This window comes from Urocitellus parryii, chromosome 2 (genome assembly GCF_045843805.1).
Source record: "Urocitellus parryii isolate mUroPar1 chromosome 2, mUroPar1.hap1, whole genome shotgun sequence".
NCBI lineage: Eukaryota > Metazoa > Chordata > Mammalia > Rodentia > Sciuridae > Urocitellus > Urocitellus parryii.
The window spans coordinates 105,534,815-105,557,140 of record NC_135532.1 but is presented as its reverse complement, the minus strand read 5'-3'; the positions used below and the strand labels follow the sequence as shown (position 1 = coordinate 105,557,140).

Below are 22,326 nucleotides of genomic sequence, written 5' to 3'. Positions count from 1 at the left end.
GGAGGTCTATTGGGGTCCCACGAATCTGGCATAACAACCAAGCCCAGAATCTGAGCAGCAGCAGCCAGAACAGATAAAAGTGAAGGTCACCAGGTGATGGAGGTCACAGCAGCAGTTCCCTCTGACTCAAGAACTATAGACTGACCCAACCCACTAGCAGGGCATTTGGGAGCCTTGTGCCTGTGCCCTGTGGCCCACAAACCCCTTTCCCTAAGGACAGAGTGTTGCAGGGGACAGATGAGGCAGGACCCCAAAGAAAGCAGGAAACAGTTTTATTTGGCTGCAGCCAGGTTCAGTGGGCACAGCTTTCGCTGTCATCAATTAATCCCCTGAACCTAGAGTTCAGGCAGTTTCAGAACTTTATACCCAGCATGTAAGGGGAGGGGCTCAGAAGTTCACAGTCTGCAGAAGTTCACACAAAAGCAGCTTTTTCTTTCACTGTTCTGGGCAAGTTAACCCTTCAAGGACAGTGCCTGAGAAGGAGAGAGCTTCTTTTCCCTTTCTTCCCTCATCCTGCCAGCTGTTACCATGCAGCCCAATTAGTAACAACTTCTCTTATCTTTGAAATGTGAATGTCTCTGTGAAGCTCAAGGCCAGAGACCTAGTTAAAAGAATCTGCTTTTCTGCACACTCTGCATTTACAGACACACTTCCCTGGAAAACCATTACAAATTGTCATATATATATATTAGTTCATAAAGGTTTGTTCAGCACCTGGAGTGCTGATCTCTTTCAGGCCCAGTGACCAAATTTAATTATCATAAGAGAATACAACAGGAAATAGGAAGCTTCTCTACTTGAACGTTTTTGATTGCTTTTTTGATAGCTTAACTACAATGAACTCTTTTGCTGATAGTCTTAAGATCAATTATGGTGAATATTTCTGGAGAAGGGAGGAGGGGGTGCCACTACAAGAGCAGGGCTAGAGGTGCGAGCAGGTTTTCTTTTATGCCTTATTTACTAGGGAGCACATAACAAGGTTTTTGCTAATTTGTTTGATTTATGAAGTGATTTCCTCTAGTCTGGGTTTTCTGTTATTGTTACTCCATCTTAAAATTTCCAGTTCTCTTTCTGATTTTGGGCTGACTCAAAGTCCTCTTCTATTTTCAGGTGTTGAAGAACATCAGACCTGACAGTTTGAAGTTCCTGGTTCTCATTCCTTCTGTTTCAGAGAGAAAACGAATGGGCTTAATGGCAATGCAGGCTAGGAAAGACATCAGTGGAACAGAGGCGAGGAACAGCAGGGCTAGATCTTAGGAACTAGCCTGCTCGTAGAGGTGACCCTAAGGAGGGCAGCCGGTGCTCAGCACCAACATGCTCAGCTGTCCAGGACTGACACTCTCAGCTGGCATCAGAAACAGCAGGGCTCAGAATGTTGAGTAGAAGGTTCTGCCACTACACACCCACATGGGTGTCCAGAAGTAGTTCAGGTCTTAGGAAAGAAATAATTTCTAGGGACTAAATAAGGGGGGAGAACGATGATTCTGTGGGACAAGAGGCTTGTATGGTTTCAGGAGTCCATTAGCAAAATGAATAGAACAATATCTCACTTTTCAAATGCAACAAATATTTTCAAGAGTTTTTTAGGGCTCTTGTCAGGGATGTGGCAGGGGACCATGAAGATGAGTAGCATGATGCTTAAGTTTCCTTAATTTTATTACCTCTACCCATAGTTTGGTTCAGACTAGGGCTCCAGACACAACCAAATCAGAAAACTGAGACATAAGCTCTTCTCCAGAACAGGCTAGATTCATAAAACAAGGGTAAAGAGAGAGAAGGTGGCTTGATGTTCATGTGGTTATGGAGGGCGACTAGCCCAGGCCTCTCATATAGGTTGGGCAGTGTGCACTGGGTCCATATGACAGCATGGACAGAGTAGCGTGGAGATTAGGAAGTGCCCTGGGTGTCTTGTGGCCAATCAGGCAGAGAATAGGGTCTGGTAAGGACTTAATATGGTAATTTATTTGCTTTTTCTTTCCTTTTTTTTTTTTTTTTTTTTGGTACCAGGGATTGAACCCAAGGGCACTGAGCCACTGAGCCACATCCCCAGCTCTTTTTATTTTCAAACAGGGTCTCATAAGGTAGCTTACAGCCTCGCTAATTGCTGAGGCTGGCTTTGAACTTGCAATCCTATTGCCTAAACCTCCTGAGTCTCTGGGGATTACAGGTGTGCACCACCATGCCCAGCTATTTATTTGCTTTTTCATTCAGTCACTGAATAGCTTCTATGCTTTGGAGGATGAGAAATGATTAAGGCCTGGTGCCTACCCTCAAGGATCTTAAGCGTAAAAGCAGTATTTGACACCTGACCATGATGCAACCCTGAGTCCCCAAAGGAAGTCACCTGGACCACAAAAGCCTTTGGAGGAGAGTAATGAGAATGCTGGGATGATGACAAGGCACCAGGGCATTAGTAGGAGCTTGCTGAAGACTAGAAGCACATGTTGTCCCTGCACATTTAGAAAGAAGCAGGTTACCACTGTCCCTGCTTTGTTCTGTCTTGGTTTTAGCATTAGTTTTTCCAGCTATAGTAAAACGGGGACAGTTAGCCACCCTAGGAGGGAGGAACACTGACTAGCTTCCCTGGAGGAACTAGGGCATCAAAGTTTCTGGGCTCAGTGCCAAAACACCATTCATTTATTTTTGGCATGTGATCTTCAACATACTTTCTGATCTAGCCTTGGGAACTCTAGCCAGGTTTCTTGAGCCTGTGGGAGGCTGGTGTCACCTGGGCCTGCCGTAAGAGCATAAGAAGCTAGAATAATGGGGAAAGAGGCTGGGAGAATGATCAAGCCCAGAATCTGAGAAGCGGCAGCCAAAACAGATGAAGGTTAAGAACATCAGGTGATGGAGGTCACAGTTCCCTCTGACTCAAAAACCATGGACTGACCTGAGGCACTAGCTAAGGGCCTTTGGGAGCCTTTGAGCCAGTGCCCTGCATACTCCTTTCCCTAAGGACAAAGCAGGGTCAGAAGTGTAAGGCTGCAGAACAAAGAATAGGGAAGAAACAGTATCCCTTTGTTCCTCTAGGCCTCTTCTAGACAACAGTCTGTTGGTTTAGGTAAATCCGCCTGGATTTTTATTGGGATCTTCACTTTAGTTTACCTCACACTCAGCATGTGAAATTACATGCAAAAATTTGTAAGAATCTTCTTGGGCTGAACACAGTGGCATATGTCTGTAATCCCAGCTGTTCAGGAGGCTAAGGCAGGAGCATTATAGGGTCAAAGCCAGTCTCAGCAAATTAGTGAGACCCTATATCAAAAAATAAAAGGGCTGGGGATATTGATCAGTGTGGGGGAAAAAAAAAAGAATCTTCTTGGGATGACAACATTCAGCAGGGTCTCAAAGTTGTTCAAGATCTGAAACACCTTTAAAAAAACTTGACTAAGGGACTGGGGCTGGGGCTTAGTAGTAGAGCACTTGCCTACCATGTGTGAGGCACTGGGTTTAAACCCCAGCACCACATTAAAAAAAAAAAATTAACTAAACAAGATAAGCTTAAAAAAATGCCAGACCAAGTATTTTTAAGGTATCTATTTTCATATTCTATGATTCTTTAAAAATAATTGATTCAAATTTATAAATAGAATAATGAAGGAACAGTCAGGGTTCAAGAAAATATCATTCTGAGAAATATGTGTACGTTCAAGCTTCAATGTTATGGCTAAAAACCAGTTTGGTCAAACTGGCTGAAAGCAAATAGGTAAACAGGACCATTTGACCAAACCATGATTTGATCCAAAATCAACATGCATCCTTTTCTTTTTTGGCAGTTCTGCAGATCCAACCCAGGGCCTCTCCATTGAGCTACATCCCCATTCCTTCTAATTTTATTTTGAGACAGGGGCTAAGTTGCCCAGGCTGGCCTTGAACTTGCCATCCTCCTGCCTCAGCCTCTGGAGTCATTGGGATGCAGACATTGCAGCCAGAATGCTATCACTTTTTAACTGATATGCCACTTTGCACTATTTAACGTTTTCACAAGAAGCACATATCCGTGTTACGCTGGCACTTTTACAGAAATATAATGAGCTTTTTCAGTTCTGGTTTTAGAGCGCTCATGGCACTGGGGGATGCGAAGCGGGCGTTACCGCTTGGTAGGGATCTGCACTCTCTCCCAGGCCAGCGCGGTGGAGGCTGGTGAAGTTGGCGCAGACCTCAGTCTTACTTCTTGCCAAGTACGTGGAAGAGCCTAGACCCTATGAGCAAAGGTGAAGAGTTTAAAAAATAAAAAAAGGGGGGGGGGTGCTTCGTGAGGCTTCTAAATTGCGCAAAACACCAAAGCAACACCCGCTGGGGTGGAGCGGGATGATAAAAAGCAGCCTCCCAGCTTCCTCCTTTCGCACCGGGTCTCATTGTGCCGTATTTCACCTCTGGAGGTATATACTGCGGTGCATGCTCGGGCAAACTCGACTCGCTTTTCCGGGGAGTTTTTGGGGACTCCCCGAGTTTACTGATAAACACTTCCGGCCAAGTTTTAAATTTCCTTTCCCGTCACTTGATTTTTCTCCATAGTGATTCCTAAGATGTAACTAGGGCTGGAAGAAACCCAGGCGCTGCTGCCTCTGGGAGCGGGAGGCCGTCAGCGAAGTCATTAGAACCGACAGCAAAGTCCACGCCACCTCCGCCGGTGTCCGAGGCCATGACTGGGCAGAGGAGACGAGCGCAGACTCCCGGCGCGCCCGTTCCCCCGCTCACCTCCACGCTGCCCCCGCGGCCGCCCGGCGCGCGGCCGTGACGTCACGGCGCATGGGCGGAGCCTCGGTGGGGCGGGGCACCCGCGGTCTCGCGGAGGGGGCGGGGCGGGGCGGGGGCGGCGGCCCGGCAGGGCGCGCTTAGTCCCCGAGGTGCCGGCGTTTATAGCCCGCCCGCTGTGGAAGCGGCTGCGGCCGAGCTGCGAGCAGCGTCGCGATGTCGGGGCTGCCCACTAGCCCGGAGCAGCTGCGCCCAGAGCAGAGCGCGCTGGAGGCGTCGCGCGCTCTCTTCGTGCTGGGGCTGGACGTGGGCAGCTCTGTGATCCGCTGCCACGTCTATGACCGGACGGCGCGGGTCTGCGGCTCCAGCGCGCAGAAGGTGACAGGGGAGCGGGCGTCGGGGCGCAGGTGTGGGTCTAGCAGAACACGCGGGATCGATCCCGAGAGGCGAGCGGGCGGGTCCGCCCCTCCCAGCCTGGACGCGGCCACCTGCCGCACGGCGGGCCCGGGGACCTGGGTGGCGCGCCCGGACGGCCACATCGCGCATTCCCTCCGCCCGCGGGCTGCACCGCGGGCGCCCTTCCTGCCACGCTGAGCGCACCCAGTGGGTGTGTGAACCGCGCCGTTCGCGGGCTCTGTTTCCTGGAAGTCCCCTCTCCGGCCTTACCTGGGTGGGACTTGAGGTGATTCATTGTGCGGCACTGGGCAGGGTCCTCCGTGTATCCAGCCAGAGGTGGTTTGTGATTTGCTTGCTTTTTCCTGTACTTCCTTGATAAACCTCCAATTCCGAGTTTATTTACATTAAACATCTTTAGGTCTTGACAGAACTTAATTTATTGACTGTTTTTCGGTTGTCATCTTTATTAACTACTCCTGAAAGTGCTGCTTCCTCACATGAACAGCTGGTTTCCATGAATATTGGAGGAATTGAGCAATTTTGAAAGTTGTGTTGTCATTATTATTTTCTTTTCAACTTTGAGAATTCATAAAAACATATTTTTCCTGGATTGAGAAACCTACCAAGTCATTGGTTGGCTGTTAGCAAAGCTTTGAACTATTGATTATTCTGTGCAGCAGCCAATAACTTGATATTCTTTTTTTTTCTGAATACTTTTTTATTTGTAGATGGACACAATATCTTTATTTTATTTTTACGTGGTGCCGGGGATCAAACCCAGTGCCTCACTCATGCCAGGCAAGCGCTGTACCACTGAGCCACAACTCTGGCTCAACAACTTGATATTCTTGTTCTCAATGCACCAGAAGTAATGTTTATTGGATATGGTTTTCTTATTTTCTCTTTTCAATACCTGCATCTCTTTGTGTTAGAAATGATATGGAGCAATTCGTTTCTTCAACCATTTCCAACAGTATGGGACTATTTCTTTTTCTCTGTGTCCACCTGTCTTCCCACTGTCTTTTTTATCCCAGCAGCTGCCCAGGATCCAGTCTACCTAGGATGCAAGTAAGTAGAGAGGGCTTTGAGAATTCGTTTTGAGGAAACATCAGACTTTCATTCAGATTTCAGTAAAAGGACAGGGAGCTGGGACTTCAGCAAATCCCTGATTCCTTCCTGGCTAGCAGTGCAGGAATACCCCTTGGCCTCAACTCTACCCCAACCTGAAAGGACAGATGAAAGACAGACACTGTCTTTCAGTGACTGTACTCCTTATCTTATTATGAGCCTTTATCACAAACACAGTGATACTTTTTACATTCTCCCTTAGAATTCTAGACACAAAGTGCTTTTGTTTTAAGCATTGATTTTTTAAAAAATCTAGTATTTGGATCCAAAAGGAGAAACTTGTTAGAAAATGTGGTTTCACAGTTGCTATATAATTTGGGGCAAGTCATTGTTTTTTTAGAAATGAGGTTAAGAATCTCAAAGATGAATCAAAATTGCAGTGATTGAAGGAAGCTAGGTGGTTTGCTCATACTCTAAACTGTGGAGAAGTTGTCTGCAAAAATATATGAGTAAATGAAAATATGAAAAATTTGTCCTCCAGGAACGAAGCACTATTTTAGATGAAGGAGTTTATAGCAATGTCTCTCCAACTTGAGGTGGAAGCTTTCAGTAGTATTTAACTATGGGTCTGGGACTGCTGGATTTGAAATAAGTAAAACTAAGCGTTTAGAAACTTGTGTAGCAATTTGGCAAAGCAATTTTATGTCTGTTGTCTCTAATAATGAAACACTTGGGATTTTATTTTGTGTGTCTCCTTTTCTAGGAACTTATTTTAATTGTATCTTAAAAATCATTGGCCCACAAGGCTGGGGGTGCAGCTCTCTGGTGAAGCACTTGCCTAGCCTGTGCAAGGCCCTGGGTTCTATCCCCAGCATTGCAGAAAAATAAAAATACAAAAGCAGCATCTGGTCCTTTACTGCAGATATTTTGAGTTCTTTGGGAAGATCTTGTTGGTCTACATTGCAAATTAGCCCCTGGTTTATTACTTCATGGGCACAGAATAAATAAATGAATTGCAGTTAATTAAAGTGTTAGGAATTCAGTTTACTTCATGAATTCTATGACTTAGACAAAAAAAACTTGATTGTATCTGTTTTCTCCAGTGAAAAAAATCACACCCATGCTGCTATGATAGAAGGAATAGTAATAAAAACCTGAAAAGAACTAACTCTTTGGAGACATGAATAAGATAGATAGTGTTGACCTTTTAGTGAAAATTGAAATCCCAGACATGAGCACTTATATTAGGAGACCTCTCAGAAGAATTCAGATTTATTTCTTGTACCTTCATATATTTAAAAAATTTTTAACAACAGAGATGCACTTTGGACTTTTTCATTAGTTTTTGTTTTCAGTTGTGCTGGGGAACAAACCCAGGTTATACATTTTACTGCTGAGCTACATTGCCAGCCCTGAGAATTTGTGTTCTTTTTTTAAGTATTTATTCTAGGCTCTTAAATATTGTTGTTAAATATTATATAAAATTGCACAGGTGCACATTTGATTTTGTTTTGAAAAATATAGAAAATTAGGGCTGGGGTTGTGGCTCAGTTGCAGAGCACTTGCCTAGCATTTGTGAGGCACTGGGTTTTATTCTCAGCACCACATATAAATACATAAAAAATAAAGATTCATCAACAACTAAAAAAAATTTGGTTTAGATGTAGAAAATTTATCTTGTTCTCCAGTTGAATATCATGCTGTTCTGAGAAGTTGGTAAGATAATGATTGGAAGAACATGTTCAGGACAGAAGTTTCACACCAGTGAGAACAGTGACATCTCCAATACTGTGTACTCATAGTACCCTCTTGGAAAATACACTGCTGGTTATCATTTTTTTGTTTGTTTGTTTGTAGTCAGAAGACATTTTCTTCTTAACTTTGATTATATTCTCCATCTGATTTTGGTTTGGTTCTCCTAGAGAGGGACATATTTCACTCCTGTTACATGCCTGGGGACAGCTATGGTTTGAGTTCCCAAGGGTTGCGTTGGGAGCTTGGCTCCCAGTGAGGCACTGTTGGGAGCTGGTGAAACCTTAAAGACGTGAGACCTAGTGGGGAGTCCTTAGGTCACTGAGGGTACTGTCCTCAGAGGAACCAAGGTGGTTCTTTTGGCTTTTGGGATCCTGGCAATTTCCTTTTCCCTGGCTTCCCGACTTGCTTTATGTTCTCTTTCTCCTGCATAAATCCTGCAGTAATGCCATGGCCATCTGCCATGATATAATGCAGCCAAGGGGGCCATCATCAGAGGACAAACTGAGGGAACCGGCAGATCTTGGACTTTCAGCCTCCTAAACTGTGAGCTAGTTGGGCATGGTGGTGCGCAAGCCTAGTAATCCTGGGAACTGAAGAGTCTGAGACAGGAGGATCACAAGTTCAGTGAGTTCAATGCCAGCCTCAGCAACGTAGCAAGACCCTGTTTCAAAATTAAAAATAAAAAGGGCTGGAGATATGGCTCAGGGGCAAGGTGTGCTTGGATTCAATCCCTAGTACTGCAAACAAAACAAAGCATAAACTTCTTTTCCTTATACATTACCCAACTTCGGGTATTTTGTTATAGCAATGGAAAATGGACCAATGTAGAGATGCTGTGACCTGTCCAGGTTGGTGGAATTAGGTGAAGTGAGCCAGTGGGTCCATCATCAAGTCTGAAGATTTGTTGCCTGAAGCAGTGATACCACATTGAATTTTGGGGGATGAGAAAGTGTTGTTGTTGAACCATTATAATCTATAGTCAGAAAACCGTTGGATGGAAATGGCAGAAATATTTTAATGGAAGAGAAATAGATTTCATTAAATCTGTTACTGATGAGCTCACTGAATAATAATAGATTCTTTTTCCTACAGTACCTTAAGTCACCCTTCTGTTCCCGGTGTTATTGTTCTTTGTCTTTATTTTGGGCATTTCTTAAATGTTTAGAAATTTTCCTAAAATGATGCTTTTGTTCACTTTTTCAGTACCATGCCTTGCTCTAGCACTCAGCTGTATCTGTATCTGGTATTTGTAATATAGAACTCTGGGTTTAGCTACTCTAGAGAGTAAACTTCTTACTTTCTGCCAGGTTAGGGAGAGGCAGTGATCTGGCTGAGATCTTTAAAAAGACCTTGAATCAGTTTTGTATACTGCCCTATCTGGCATCTCAGCATTCAGCTGTATCTGTATCTGGTATTTGTAATATAGAACTCTGGGTTTAGCTACTCTAGAGAGTAAACTTCTTACTTTCTGCCAGGTTAGGGAGAGGCAGTGATCTGGCTGAGATCTTTAAAAAGACCTTGAATCAGTTTTGTATACTGCCCTATCTGGCATCTCAGCATTCAGCTGTATCTGTATCTGGTATTTGTAATATAGAACTCTGGGTTTAGCTACTCTAGAGAGTAAACTTCTTACTTTCTGCCAGGTTAGGGAGAGGCAGTGATCTGGCTGAGATCTTTAAAAAGACCTTGAATCAGTTTTGTATACTGCCCTATCTGGCATCTCAGCATTCAGAGGTATCTCTAATTTCTAGTGTTCCACTGTAAAATCTCTTCTCTGTTGATGGCCCTTGCTGTGATAATTTGCTTATGTATTGATTCATTATTCCTCCCCCACCCCGCACATACTACTGCACTGGTCTTGTTCACCTTTTATTTGAGGAATACCTGTGACGTCCTAGGCACTTCTGGATACTGGGGATGAAATGCACAGAAGAGACATGCTTCCTGCCCCCGAGTGCTCCATTCTGAGAAGTAGGGTAGAGATGATCTGACTCTGGGCAGCCTGGCCATTATGAGGAATAATGGTTTTACCCCAGAGTGTGGTAGGGTTGAGGGTGGGGTGAGTAGAACAGAGGTGCAGGTATTCTGAAGAGGGAGTAAGGTGTGGGCATTTTCTCCAGTAGGCTAAGTGTTGTACCACCTGCCCACTCATTGTTCATATTTTAAATATGTGTTAAAATATAGTCTGATCCTGTTTGCTTTCCTCTTCTGTTTGTCCTTGTGCCTTTGAAGTCCTTTTTTTTTTAAGTATTAGGGATGGAACCCAAGTCTTTGACACATGGTGTACAAGTGTTCTACTACTGAGCTACCACACCCTTAGCTCTAAGTCTTTTTTTTTTTTTTTAAAGAGAGAGTGAGAGAGGAGGGAGAGAGAGAGAGAGAGAGAGAAATTTTTTAATATTTATTTTTTTTTAGTTCTCGGCAGACACAACATCTTTGTTTGTATGTGGTGCTGAGGATCGAACCCGGGCCGCACGCATGCCAGGCGAGCGCGCTACCGCTTGAGCCACATCCCCAGCCTCTAAGTCTTTTTAATTACTTTTTTTCCCTTTTGTTATTACTGGGATGAATCCAGGGACAGTCTATCAATGAGCTGTACCCCCCAGCTTTTAAAACATTTTTTTTTTTAAATTTTGCCAGGCATTGGGATGCACGCCTGTAATTCCAGCAGTGTAGGAGGCTGAGGCAGAAGGATCACAAATTCAAGGCCATCCTCAGCAATTTAGGCCCTAAATTTAGTGAGACTCTGACTGAAAATTTAAAAAAAGGACTGGGGATGGAGCTCAGTAGTAGAGTACCAAAAAAAGGAATTAAAAAATTTTTTTTGTTGTTGTCTTTTTTTTTTTTGGTACCGGGGATTGAACTCAGGGGCACTCGACCACTGAGCCACATCCCCAGCCCAATTTTGTATTTTATTCAGAGACAGGGTCTCAATGAGTTGCTTAGCACCTTGCTTTTGCTGAAGCTGGCTTTGAACTCATGATTCTCCGCCTCAGCCTCCAGAGCCTTTGGGAGTACTGGCGTGCACCATCACGCCCAGCGTTTTTTATTTTTAAATTTTGAGACAGGGTCCCTCTAAGATGCTGAAACTAACTGCAGACTTGTTATCCTCCTGCATCAGCCACCTGAGTTGCTGGTGATTACAGGTGTGCACAACCATGCCCAGCTTAATGGTTTTCTTTTAGAGGAATCCAGAAAGGAATTGGGATAAACACATATGTTCATGCCATCAAATTGACTTAAACACATAGACTTTTTTTAAAAAAATTTTTATTTTGTGGTGCTGGGGATTGAACCCAGGGCCTTGTACATGCAAGGCAAGCACTGTACTAACTGAGCTATCTCCCCAGCCCCAAACCCATAGACTTTTACAGTTGTTTTTTTTTTTTAATTAACAAAGTAAAATAGACTTTTTTTAGTGTGTAATTTCTATGGATTTTAGCACATATATAGGAGTAACCCTCCAAACACCTTTCTGCTGCCTCTTTGAGGTTATATCTTCCTTCCAAACTGTACCCTTGGTAACCACTGATCTATTTTCTATGATGTAGTGTTGTTTTTATGTGTGTGTATGTGGTACTCGGGATTGAATCCAGGGGTGCTTGCCTATTGATCTACTTCTTAACCCTTTTATTTTATTTTTGAGACAAGACAGGCTCTTGCTAAATTGCCTGGTCTGGCCTTGAACTTGATCTCTCCCCCCAGTTGCTGGGATCACAGGTGTGCTGTGAATAGTTTGTTGTTCTGTCTTTTTCAGATTGTCATTGTGAGTGGGATCATATAGTAGGTAGCCTTTTATGGCTGGCTTTATTCAGTATAATGCCTTTAAGATTTGTCTACGTTGAGTATTGATAGTTGGTTCATTTTATTTTTTATTTCTTTTATTTTTGGGGGGGTACTGGGGATTGAACTGAGGGGCAGTAGGCCACTGAGCCACATCCCCAGCCCTGTTTTGTATTTTATTTAGAGACAGGGTCTCTCTGAGTTGCTTAGCACCTCACTTTTGCTGAGGCTGGCTTTGAACTCAAAATCATTCTGCCTCAGTGTCCCGACTACTGGGATTACAGGTGTCTGCCACCATGCCCAGCTTGTTTTATTATTTTTGAGAGGTTTCATTATATGGATGTTCCATATTTATGCACCTGTTGAAGTACATTTTGGATTGTTTGCAGTTTCTGGTGGTTATGATTAGAGTTGCTGTAAACATTTATGCACAGATTTTGATGGGAACATAAGTTTTCATTTCTTCTGAGCAAATACTCAGCAGTGGGATTGGTGAGTCACCTGGCAAGTAAAAGTTTATCTTATATAAGAAATTGCCAGGTTTTTCCAGAGTGGCTGTACCATTTTGCGTTCTCTTCAGGAGTGTAAAAGAGACAAATATTTCTCATATGCATCAGTACTTCACCTTTTTTAAAAAATATTTTTAGTTGTAGATGGACACAGACCTTATTTATTTATTTATTTAAATTTATTTTTATTTATTTAAAGAAAGAGTGAGAGAGGAGGGAGAGAGAGAGAGAGAGAGAGAATTTTTAATATTTATTTTTTTTTAGTTCTCGGCGGACACAACATCTTTGTTGGTATGTGGTGCTGAGGATTGAACCCGGGCTACACGCATGCCAGGCGAGCGCACTACCGCCTGAGCCACATCCCCAGCCCCTATTTATTTATTTTTATGTGGTGCTAAAGATCGAACCCAGTGCCTCACACATGCTAGGCAAGCGCTCCACTACTGAGCTACAGCCGCAGACCCCATCAGTACTTATTATTGTTATTTTCCCCCCTACAGTTATCCATAAGGAGTGGTAACTCACTGTGGTTTTAATTTCTCATTTCCTTAATAGCTATTGATGTTGAATGTCTTCATGTATATATTTGATATCTATATATTTTCTGTAGAGTGCCTGATCAAGTCTTTTAAGAACCATTTTTAAGGGGGTTGTTTGTTTACTGTATAGTTTTTTTTTAATTTTTTAGTTGGACACAATATCTTTATTTTGTTTATTTATTTTTATGTGGTGCTGAGGATCGAACCCAGGGCCTCACATGTGCTAGGTGAGTGCTCTACCACTGAGCCACAACCCTAGCCCTGCTTACTGTGGAGTTTTGAGATTTCTTTCGTGTGTGTGTGTGTGTGTGTATGTGTGTGTGTGTGTGTGTATTTTAGTTGTTGATGGACACAACACCTTTATTTTATTTGTTTATTTTTATGTGGTGCCAGGGATCGAACTCATATGCTAGGCAAGCGCTTTACCACTGAACCACAACTGTGGCCCTCTTTATGTGTTCTGGATGTGAGTCCTGGTGTTGGATGTGTGACTTGCCGATATTTTCTACTAGGCTATACTTTGTCATTTCATTTTCTTTTTTTCAAGTTGTCTTTTTATTTTCTTAAGTGTCCTTCTCAGAGTAAATATTTTGAACTTTGATTAAAGTCCATTTTGTCCTTTTTTTGTTTGCTTTATGAATTGTCCTACTGGTGTCCTAAGAATTCTTTGCTTAGCTCAAAGCATAAGGAGTTTCTCCTGTGTTCTCTTCTAAACATTTTATAATTTTAGGTTTTACATTTAGATCTTGATCCATTTTGAGTTAACTTCAGGTTGAAGTTGATTTTTTTGCATATGAATGTCCAGTTGTTCAATATCACTTGTTGAACATCATTTTCTCCATTGAATTGTCTTCACTCTTTTGTCAAATTCCAATTGGCCATATTTGTGTGGTTCTATTTCTGGACTCTGTTCTCTTCTTTTGATCTATTTGTCCATTCTATGCCAGTAGCACAGTTTTGATCATTGTAGCTGTATAGGAAGTCTTGCAATTGAATAGCATGATCTCTCTAAGTTTATTCTTTAATATTATTTTTACATTTATCTTTTAGTTGTAGGTGGACACAGTACTTTTATTTTATTTTTATGTCGTGTTGAGGATCGAACCCAGTGTCTCACGCATGCTAGGCGAGCGTTCTACCCCACAACCCCAGCCCCTAAGTTTATTCTTTTTCAACATTGTTTTGACAATTTTAGTTCTTTTGCCTTTACATATAAGTTTTAAAATCATCTTGCACATACATACATCTCCATTCTACTGGGGTTTTGATATAGAATTCTAAGATTCTTTTTCACTTAGTACATTAAAAATGTAGTTTTGTGCATGTAATGCATCTGCTTTCAAACTTTTTCCTTGTTTTTAGTTTTGTGCTTTTTAATTATGATGTATCTGAAGGTGTAGTGCCTTAGACTTTGGTAGAGATTTCTAAGGCTTTTGTGAACTCAGGCACTTTCAGCACTGTTATTTCCCTGAAGTCACTTTTTTCTCTACAATGAACCCTTTTCTTCTGCAGAGACCATGATTATACAATAATAATTAAACCTTCTGCAATTGTCCCACATATCCTGTGGTTTTATTTTTCTCTAATTGTTCTTCTTTCTCATGTTTACATTACATATTTACTATTTTTTTATATTTCTTTTTTAGTTGAAGTTGGACATAATACCTTTATTTGTTTTTATGTGGTGCTGAGGATCGAACCCAGCACCTCACGCTTGCTAGGCGAGCTCGCTACCACTGAGCCACTATGTCAGCCCACATATTTACTATTGATCTATCTTCAAGTATTGACTTTCTTTTGTTATCTCCATTCTGCTATTGAGCCCATTCTATAAGTTTTAAATTTTTATCATATAAGTATTTATTTATTTTTGATGGTGCTGGGGATTGAATCCAGGGCCTTGTGCCCAGCCCTAATTTTTAAATATTATGTTAAAAGACTGGGTCTTAAGTAAATCTTACGAAAAATGCTAATGTTTCTTTCATCAGGCAGTTATTGGGTTCAGACTTAGTTCTGATCAGCCTTCTATGCACTATGCATTCAGCAGTACTCGTGTTTCTTAAATCTTGGTAGTACTTTTCAGATTTGCCTTGGATATATGCACAGCCTAGTGACTCAGGCAGTTGTCTGGCCCTTAGTTTTGTTCTTAATGTCTTTGGTATACTGTCCAGAACTACATCCATGCAAGTACAGCTTCCATGTGAGCCTAGGAGTTTGTTTACAACTTTCGATGATGTTTTTCCCAAACTCATCTCTCTCTGAGATTTTCATATATATATATATATATATATATATATATATATATATATATATATATATATATATATTTTTGGTCCTGGGTATTGAACCCAGGGTCTCAAGCATGCTAGGCAAGAACACTACCACTGGGCTACATCACCAATATTTAAATTTTTTATTTTGAGATAGGGTCTCTCTAAATTGCTCAGGCTGATCTTAAACTTGGGATTCTCCTGCCTCAGCCTCCAGAGTAGCTGGGATTACAGGTGTTTGTGCAACTACTATTTTTTTTTTTAATTCCCTGAGCCTCACTTTTGATCTTTAGCCTGAAATTTGGATCTTTTGTTACCTCATTTTTCTGGATGCATCTGAGGCAACAGGGGCCCAGAGAGATAAAGAAAGCCACAGGTGTTTACCGCCCGGTCTCAGGACTGCCTTCTCTGATTAGGAAGGAAGTTTTCCCTTCCTCAGTGTGTAGATGCTTATTGAATCCTACTGATAACCACTATTACTGCTGTAGCCACACTTCAGGCCTGAAGTGTGAAAGTAGGGAGTCTTGGAGGAAAAAGAGAAAAAGGCAGAGGGGGATCACTGTGTTCCCTCTGAGTTTGGGGGTTCCCCTTCTGGTTTTTTGAGTTCAAACAACAGAGCTTTGCCTGGAACCCAATTTAGTTTTTAGAGTACTAGTTCAGGGGAAATCAGAAAAATGGGAAGTTCCCTTCCAGTCTAATAGTACTAAAAAGAAGTGTATGTGTATGTTGGGGGTGGGGGTGAGGTTCTGGGGACGAAACTCAGTCCTTCTTTGTGCTATTGGTACACAAGTTCTTGTCTAGTTCACCAGTGCACCTGCTACTAAATACTATTTAAGAGTCCAAGAAGCTGCCTGTGTATTCTCTAGGGTTATATTTGTACACAGTAGAAGAAATAGGATAGAGTACACTTTTACTCATTATAATCTGAACTGGAACTCAGTTCTTTTTAAATTTGTTTTTTAACCTTTAGAAGTCTGACTTTTGTCTTATTATAAAATACCTTCATTGTAGAAAACTTGAAAAATAAAAGTAAGATAAAAGAAGCTGAAATCTCTATAAACTCATGAACTACTGCTATTTTGGTGTTAACATATTAGTCTTTTTAATTTCCTTCATATATTTTTTTTTCTGCTTTTTGGGGGGAGGTGCTTGGGATCAAATCTAGGGCCTAACACATGCTAAGTCTACACTCTACCCCTGATTTTCACCCCTAACCCCTCAGTTTTAACAATAAAAATTAACTAGATAAATAATGTTAATTATTTTAACCAGTAGTTCCAATGCCCAGTTACTGTCGACTCAATCTCATTATTTTTAACTAAATTTTCTCTTTTCTTAAATAGGTAGAAAATCTTTATCCTCAAGTTGGCTGGGTTGAAATTGATCCTGACATTCTCTGGACTCAATTTGTTGCTGTAATAAAAGATGCTATCAAAGGTAATAGGATTAATAAAAATAACAATGGCCTCTATGGTATATTTTGTTTGTAATAAGAATTTTCCTCAGGGATTTTATTAAGAGTTTTCTGAGGATTCTGTAGAATTTGTTGTTATAATATACATGTAGTATTTTATTAGGGGTCACAGTTTCCCTATATTTTTCAGGGGTGATTTGTGGTTCACAGCAAACCACTTCAGTAAGGAAAAGTAACAGCAACCATGTCCCCCCATTTGTCTGTTCAGCTGTAATTTAAATGAATGTTTATCTTCCTTCATCCTGCTTTTACCTAGGGCTGACTTGATTTCCTGATGCTTATAGAATACTATTGGGTTATAAACAAAGTTACCATGTACTGAGTTCACAACTGAATTACCTTCATTGTAAAGTAAGTTTTCCTTCTGTGGTCTTTTGATGTGGTCTTCTAACAACAGCCATGGACTAAAAATCTTAGCTCTTTAAGAGTGTTATTAGGGGGCTGGGGATGTGGCTCAGCGGTAGCGCGCTCGCCTGGCATGCGTGCGGCCCGGGTTTGATCCTCAGCACCACATACCAACAAAGATGTTGTGTCCGCCGAGAACTAAAAAATAAATATTAAAAAAAAAAAAGAGTGTTATTAGGGCTAGGGATATAGCTCATTTGGTAGAGTGCTTGCCTCCCATGCATAAGGCCCTGGGTTCAATCCCCAGCACAAAAAGAAAAAATAAAGAAAAATGTTTTCAGTGCAACTGTGTACAGTAACATTGCAGATGACTTATAGATTATAGAAAGTATTTTATGTCATTTTTCAAGCCTGAATTGCTTCTCCCTCTTATTTTAACTTGTAATATTTCAAAACTTATTAAAAAGTTGCAAGAATAAGGAGTGGGAAGCTAGCTCATAGTAGAGCATGGTAGAGTGTGCTTAGCATGCATGAGGCCCTGAGTTTCTTCCCCAGCACAGTAAAGAAACAAACAAAAAATGTTTCAACAATAGTAGAACAAACATTGGTATACCCTTCTCCCAGATTTAAACATATTTTGCCTTGTTTACAATTCTCCACGAATATTTTTTCCTGAAATATTTGAGGGTTATTTGTGGTGTAATATGTCACACCTAAACACTGTAGCATCATCTCCAAAGAAAAGCCGTGTCTTCATGTGTATGCGCAGAGCAGTTACTACACTTAGTGTCTTCATGTGTATGCACAGTGCAGTTATTACACTTAGGAAATTAGTAAATACCTTACTACAGTATTTAACAATATTTAGCATTCATAGTGTCCTCTAGTATTTAGTCTTCAGTATTCTCTTATCTCAGTAAAAAAATAATAATAACTTTTTCTTTGTCTAGATTGCAAAGATGAGGCTTTGCAAATAGCTGTTAGTCTGTTTAGTCTACTTTAATCTATAGCAGGTTCTTTATGACATTGACAGTTTCAAAAGCACAGGCCAAGCCTGGCACAATGGTGCGCTCCTGTAATCCTAGCAGCTTGGGAGGCTGAGGAAGGAGGATCTTGAGTTCAAAGCCAGCCTCAACAAAAGTGAGGCACAAAGCAACTCAGTGAGATCCTGTCTCTAGATAAAATACAAAATAGGGCTGGGGATGTGGCTCAGTGGTTGAGTGCCCCTGAGTTCAATCCTCTGTATTCAAAAAAGAAAGCAAGCAAGCACAGGCCAGTTTAGCAAGCTGCCCCTCATTTGGGGGTTGTCTTATTATTTTCTCATCATGAGATTCAGGTTGAATATTTTTGTAAGGAATACTATGTATGGTGTGATAATTTTCCTCAGAGCTCAAATTGAAGTTGGCCAAAATTTTCCCAGTGGGGTAAACTGATGTTTTAAAAGAAATTTACAGGTGCATACTTGTATCCTAGTGACTCTAGAGGCTGAGACTGAAGGATCGAAAGTTTGAGGCCAGCCTTGGCAATTTAATGGAGCCCTAAGCAACTTAGTGAGACCCTGTCTCAAAATAAAAAACAAAAAGGGCTGGGGTGTGGCTCAGTGGTAAAAGCTCCTCTAGGTTCAACCCCTGGTACAAAAAAAATTATAAAAATCACTTGGTATTACTATATTTTAGGAAATTTGGATTTTAAAAACATGTTTTTATTTACGTCCTTAATTTCTATTTGTATTGAAAACATATTCTCAGCTTTAATAATTATTTACCTTTATCTCCATCAATCATCTTATGTTGTGATTGATCACCACCTAGGTTAAATTTCAATTTTTTAGTGTTATCAGCAAGAACATACTACCTGAGTTACTTTGAATACATTTGTCTTTTTCTAACGTTTAAAGCTATTTTGTTAGGCTATGTCTTTTTTCCTTTTAAATTAAAAAAAAAAAAAAAACTACAACATCATCCAGGTAGTGCTTTATTTATTAGTTCTAATTGTTTCGTTAAAATGCTAAGCCCAGTTGGGCATGGCCACACACATGCCTGTATTCCTAGAACTCCCTCCCCCACAAAGTGCTAAACCCAAGAGTTTTCCTTAAAGATTATATTGAATAATTTATTTTCCATACAGTAATATGGTCAAGTAAACATCACTGGCTTTTAAACATGTGTTTCACTGATCTTCACCTGCAGCTGCAGGAGCACAGATGAACCAGATTGTTGGTCTTGGTATATCCACACAGAGAGCGACTTTCATTACGTGGAACAGGTGAGTGCTTTATGTGATAAGCACTGTATTGTGGGTTCCTGCTTCAGTGCTTAAGCAGCTGCGAAACCTGTTTGGGGTATTTTGGTGAATTGAGATGAGCTTACTTTCTGGCTTGCACCTACTCCCTTGGTCTTGGGCTTTACTTATGAATAACAATAAAGAGCCTCTTGTCATGAAATTCTCCTCCTCTTTTTGGATGTTAACTTCCAAAGGAGTGGATTGAAGATCTAAAAAATTGTGTTATTCCTAGAGAGAGTCAGGGAATTTAACAATCTTTTGTTGTTGTTATTGTTCTGGGGATTGAACCCAGGGGCACATAACTACTGAGCCACATTCTTCCCCAGCCGTTTTTATTTTTCATTTTGAAACAGGGTCTCCACTAAGTTACTTAGAGCCTTGCTAAGTTGCTGAGGCTGGCTCAGACTTGCAGTCCTGCCTCAGTGTCCCAAGTTGCTGGGGTTATAGCCATGTACCACCGCACCTGGCAACCCAGCAAATTCCAATATTGTGCTTATGGTTTAAATTTTCAGACTACTCCTAATTTACTATGTAGGTACCAAGCATCCGAGGCATATGCAGATTAGACATAATTATGGTATTTAATAGCAACCATAGCATGATCACCTATGATACTCCAAGTTTCATTATCTTTATAACAAACCTGTTATTTAGGTATTGTGTCTGTTTTTACAGAGACAGAAACCGAAACTCAAAGAAATAAGGAGATTGTTCAAAATTACTCAGTAAATAGAGCCAAGATTCCAAATTATCTTTTTGGGTTTTTTTTGGTCTTATTTTATTTTTGCAGTGCTGGATATGTAACCCATGGCTTCATGCTTGCTAGCCAAGTGCTCTACCATCAAGCCAAGCCTCTAGCCCAGCATGTGTTGTTTTTTGGGGGGCAGGGGTTTGGGTACCAGGGATTGAACCAAGGAGCACTTAACCACTGAGCCACATCCCCAGCCCTTTTTGATTTTTATTTTGCAACAGTGTCTCATTAAGTTGTTCAAGTCCTCCCTGAATTGCTGAGCTGGCCTTGAATTTGGGATCCTCTTGCCTCAGCCACTGAAGTTGCTGGGATTATAGTTGTACGCCACTGTGCCCAGGCAGCGTGAGTTTTTTTTAAGGGAGAAAAAAAACCCAATCCTGTAAAATTTGTCTTTATTACAAAGCACTAGACTCCAAAGTGTATGTTGAACTTGGGCCTTGGGAAATATAAGTAGGAGGAGGAAAATCCCTGCGAATCTGAAAAATATAATTGGGGTGAATTCATACAAACTTACCTCTGCTCCAGTAGTACTGAGGATTGGATCCAGGGGTGCTCTACCACTGAGCTATACCCCTGACCCATTTTATTTTTTATTTTGAGACAGGGTCTTGCTAATTTGCTAAGGCTGGTCTTGAATTTGGGATCCTGCAGCCTCAGCTTCCTGAGTAGCTGGGATTACAGGTGGGAGTACAGGGCAGCACCTAGCTAGGACATGGTTTCTGATTTAGTGTTAGGCAAGAGGAAGAAATTTGAATTTAGCAATATTTCTGGCCTTGATATTTTGGAGAGTGTGATAAAAATCACAGAGAATACAAGAAGAGGGCTGGGGTTGTGTCTCAGAGGTAGAGCGCTTGTCTAGCATGTGTGAGTCACTGGGTTCGATCCTTACCACCACATAAAAATAAAGATATTATATCCACCTATAATTTAAAAATAAATAAATAAATAAATTTTTTTAAAAAGAGGAGGCTGGGGATATAGCTCAGTTGGTAGAGTGTTTGTCTCGCAAGCACAAGGCCCTGGGTTCAATCCCCAGCACAAAAAAAAAAAAAAGAGAGAGAGAGAGAGAGAGAGAACACAAGAAGAGGAACAGGTTGGATTTGGGGAGAGTAGGTTAAAGAGAAGATGATAAAGTGTTTGGTTTTGGATGTCTGACTGTGGAGATATGCTGGAGGTGTCTGGAACATTGGTGTGTTTAGGGTGAGGCACAGCAGATCTCCATATAGGTACTTTCTGTTTCGAGGCACGGTGTGTCTGAGGTTGATACCTTCATCTGCAGTCCCCCTGTGCCTGCCCTCCAGTGCCTTGAATATGGTGAGTCTTTAATAGTAATATATCATCAGATGAAGTGATGAATGAATTCAAGTTATCTGTGTAGATTTAATCAATGGCACTGTGGAAGTTTAGGGAAGTTTAAGTTCTTTCTTGTGGAAACTGTTCCATGGCATGCAGATGTTTGGCTGCTTTCCTGGTCTCTGTGAGATGCCAGTAAGCACCCCCACTCCCATCCCATTGTAACAGTGACATGCAAAATCATGCTCAATTGAGAACTGCTGGTGCATATGAAGTCTAGACAAGTGGATTTATCTGGTAGGATTATTTGGAGAGAAGAGAAGCAGGCTGAGGATTTGGACTATGACCCCTTCCTCCAAAATTAAAAGGAAATCAGGAAAGAAAAAGCTGGCAAAGCAGGATCAAAGCCAGGCTGAGAAGGGGATGATAGGGTCATGGAGGCAAGAGAGTGTTTCCAGGAAGTGTCACATTTGGTTGGATTTGGTGATAAGGTCATGGGCCCCCCAGAGTGCTTTTATCAGGATCTGGTACCTCTCATTCAAGATAGGAGTTTTAGGAATACACTTGTTGGGCAGCAGTAGGACTATACCTTGTTTTTAGAAAAGATATAAGAATCAGATTCCAAGCAGTCTGCTTCCCTTATTGGTATTGCTATTTTTCTTTGTAGAGGGAACAAGTTTTCTTCCTAGATCAATTATGTGAGTTTCTTTTCTTGGCTTTTTTTTTTTTTTCTTTTTTGAAATATTTGTATTCTTCTGTGAGTTTTAGAAACACTCTTTGCTTGTAGAAACCTGGAATGCAGATTTTTTTTTAAGATAGATGCAAGGCCCCTTTCTTCTTTACCCTAAAATAATGGAGGCTTATTCTGCTCATTGGGCCTGAGTGAGCCGCTGTGGTGCATGATGCTGGCAGGTTCCAGAAGCTTGAAGTACGCCTTGTTCCTCTGTGGGAAGGGAGACAGACCAGACCCTCTGGAACAATCTATTGTTTGCTCCAGTCCAGCCAGTGCCCCTCCTCCCCCCTCGTTGTTTGCCTTTTTCCTATGAGCAGGATATATCCCTGTCCTCATGGCCATACAAACACTGTTTTCCACATGCTTGCTATCAGGAAGTATAAAACTTAGAACTTTCTTTTTGTTTTTCTCCTTGTTTTTTTCCTCCTG

At 41.3% G+C, this 22,326-nt stretch overlaps 1 protein-coding gene across 1 annotated transcript in view; it reads left to right on the top strand.

The window, feature by feature from the left end:
• The first annotated feature begins 4,892 nt into the window (after positions 1 to 4,892).
• The window catches only part of Gk5 (glycerol kinase 5), an 80,507-nt gene continuing 63,073 nt past the window's right edge, over positions 4,893 to 22,326 (top strand). The window contains exons 1-3 of the mRNA XM_026385054.2: positions 4,893 to 5,076; positions 16,362 to 16,455; positions 19,027 to 19,102. Of these exons, the coding sequence (XP_026240839.2) occupies positions 4,915 to 5,076; positions 16,362 to 16,455; positions 19,027 to 19,102 (332 nt within the window). The 5' untranslated portion in view covers positions 4,893 to 4,914. The remainder of the gene's footprint in view (positions 5,077 to 16,361; positions 16,456 to 19,026; positions 19,103 to 22,326) is intronic.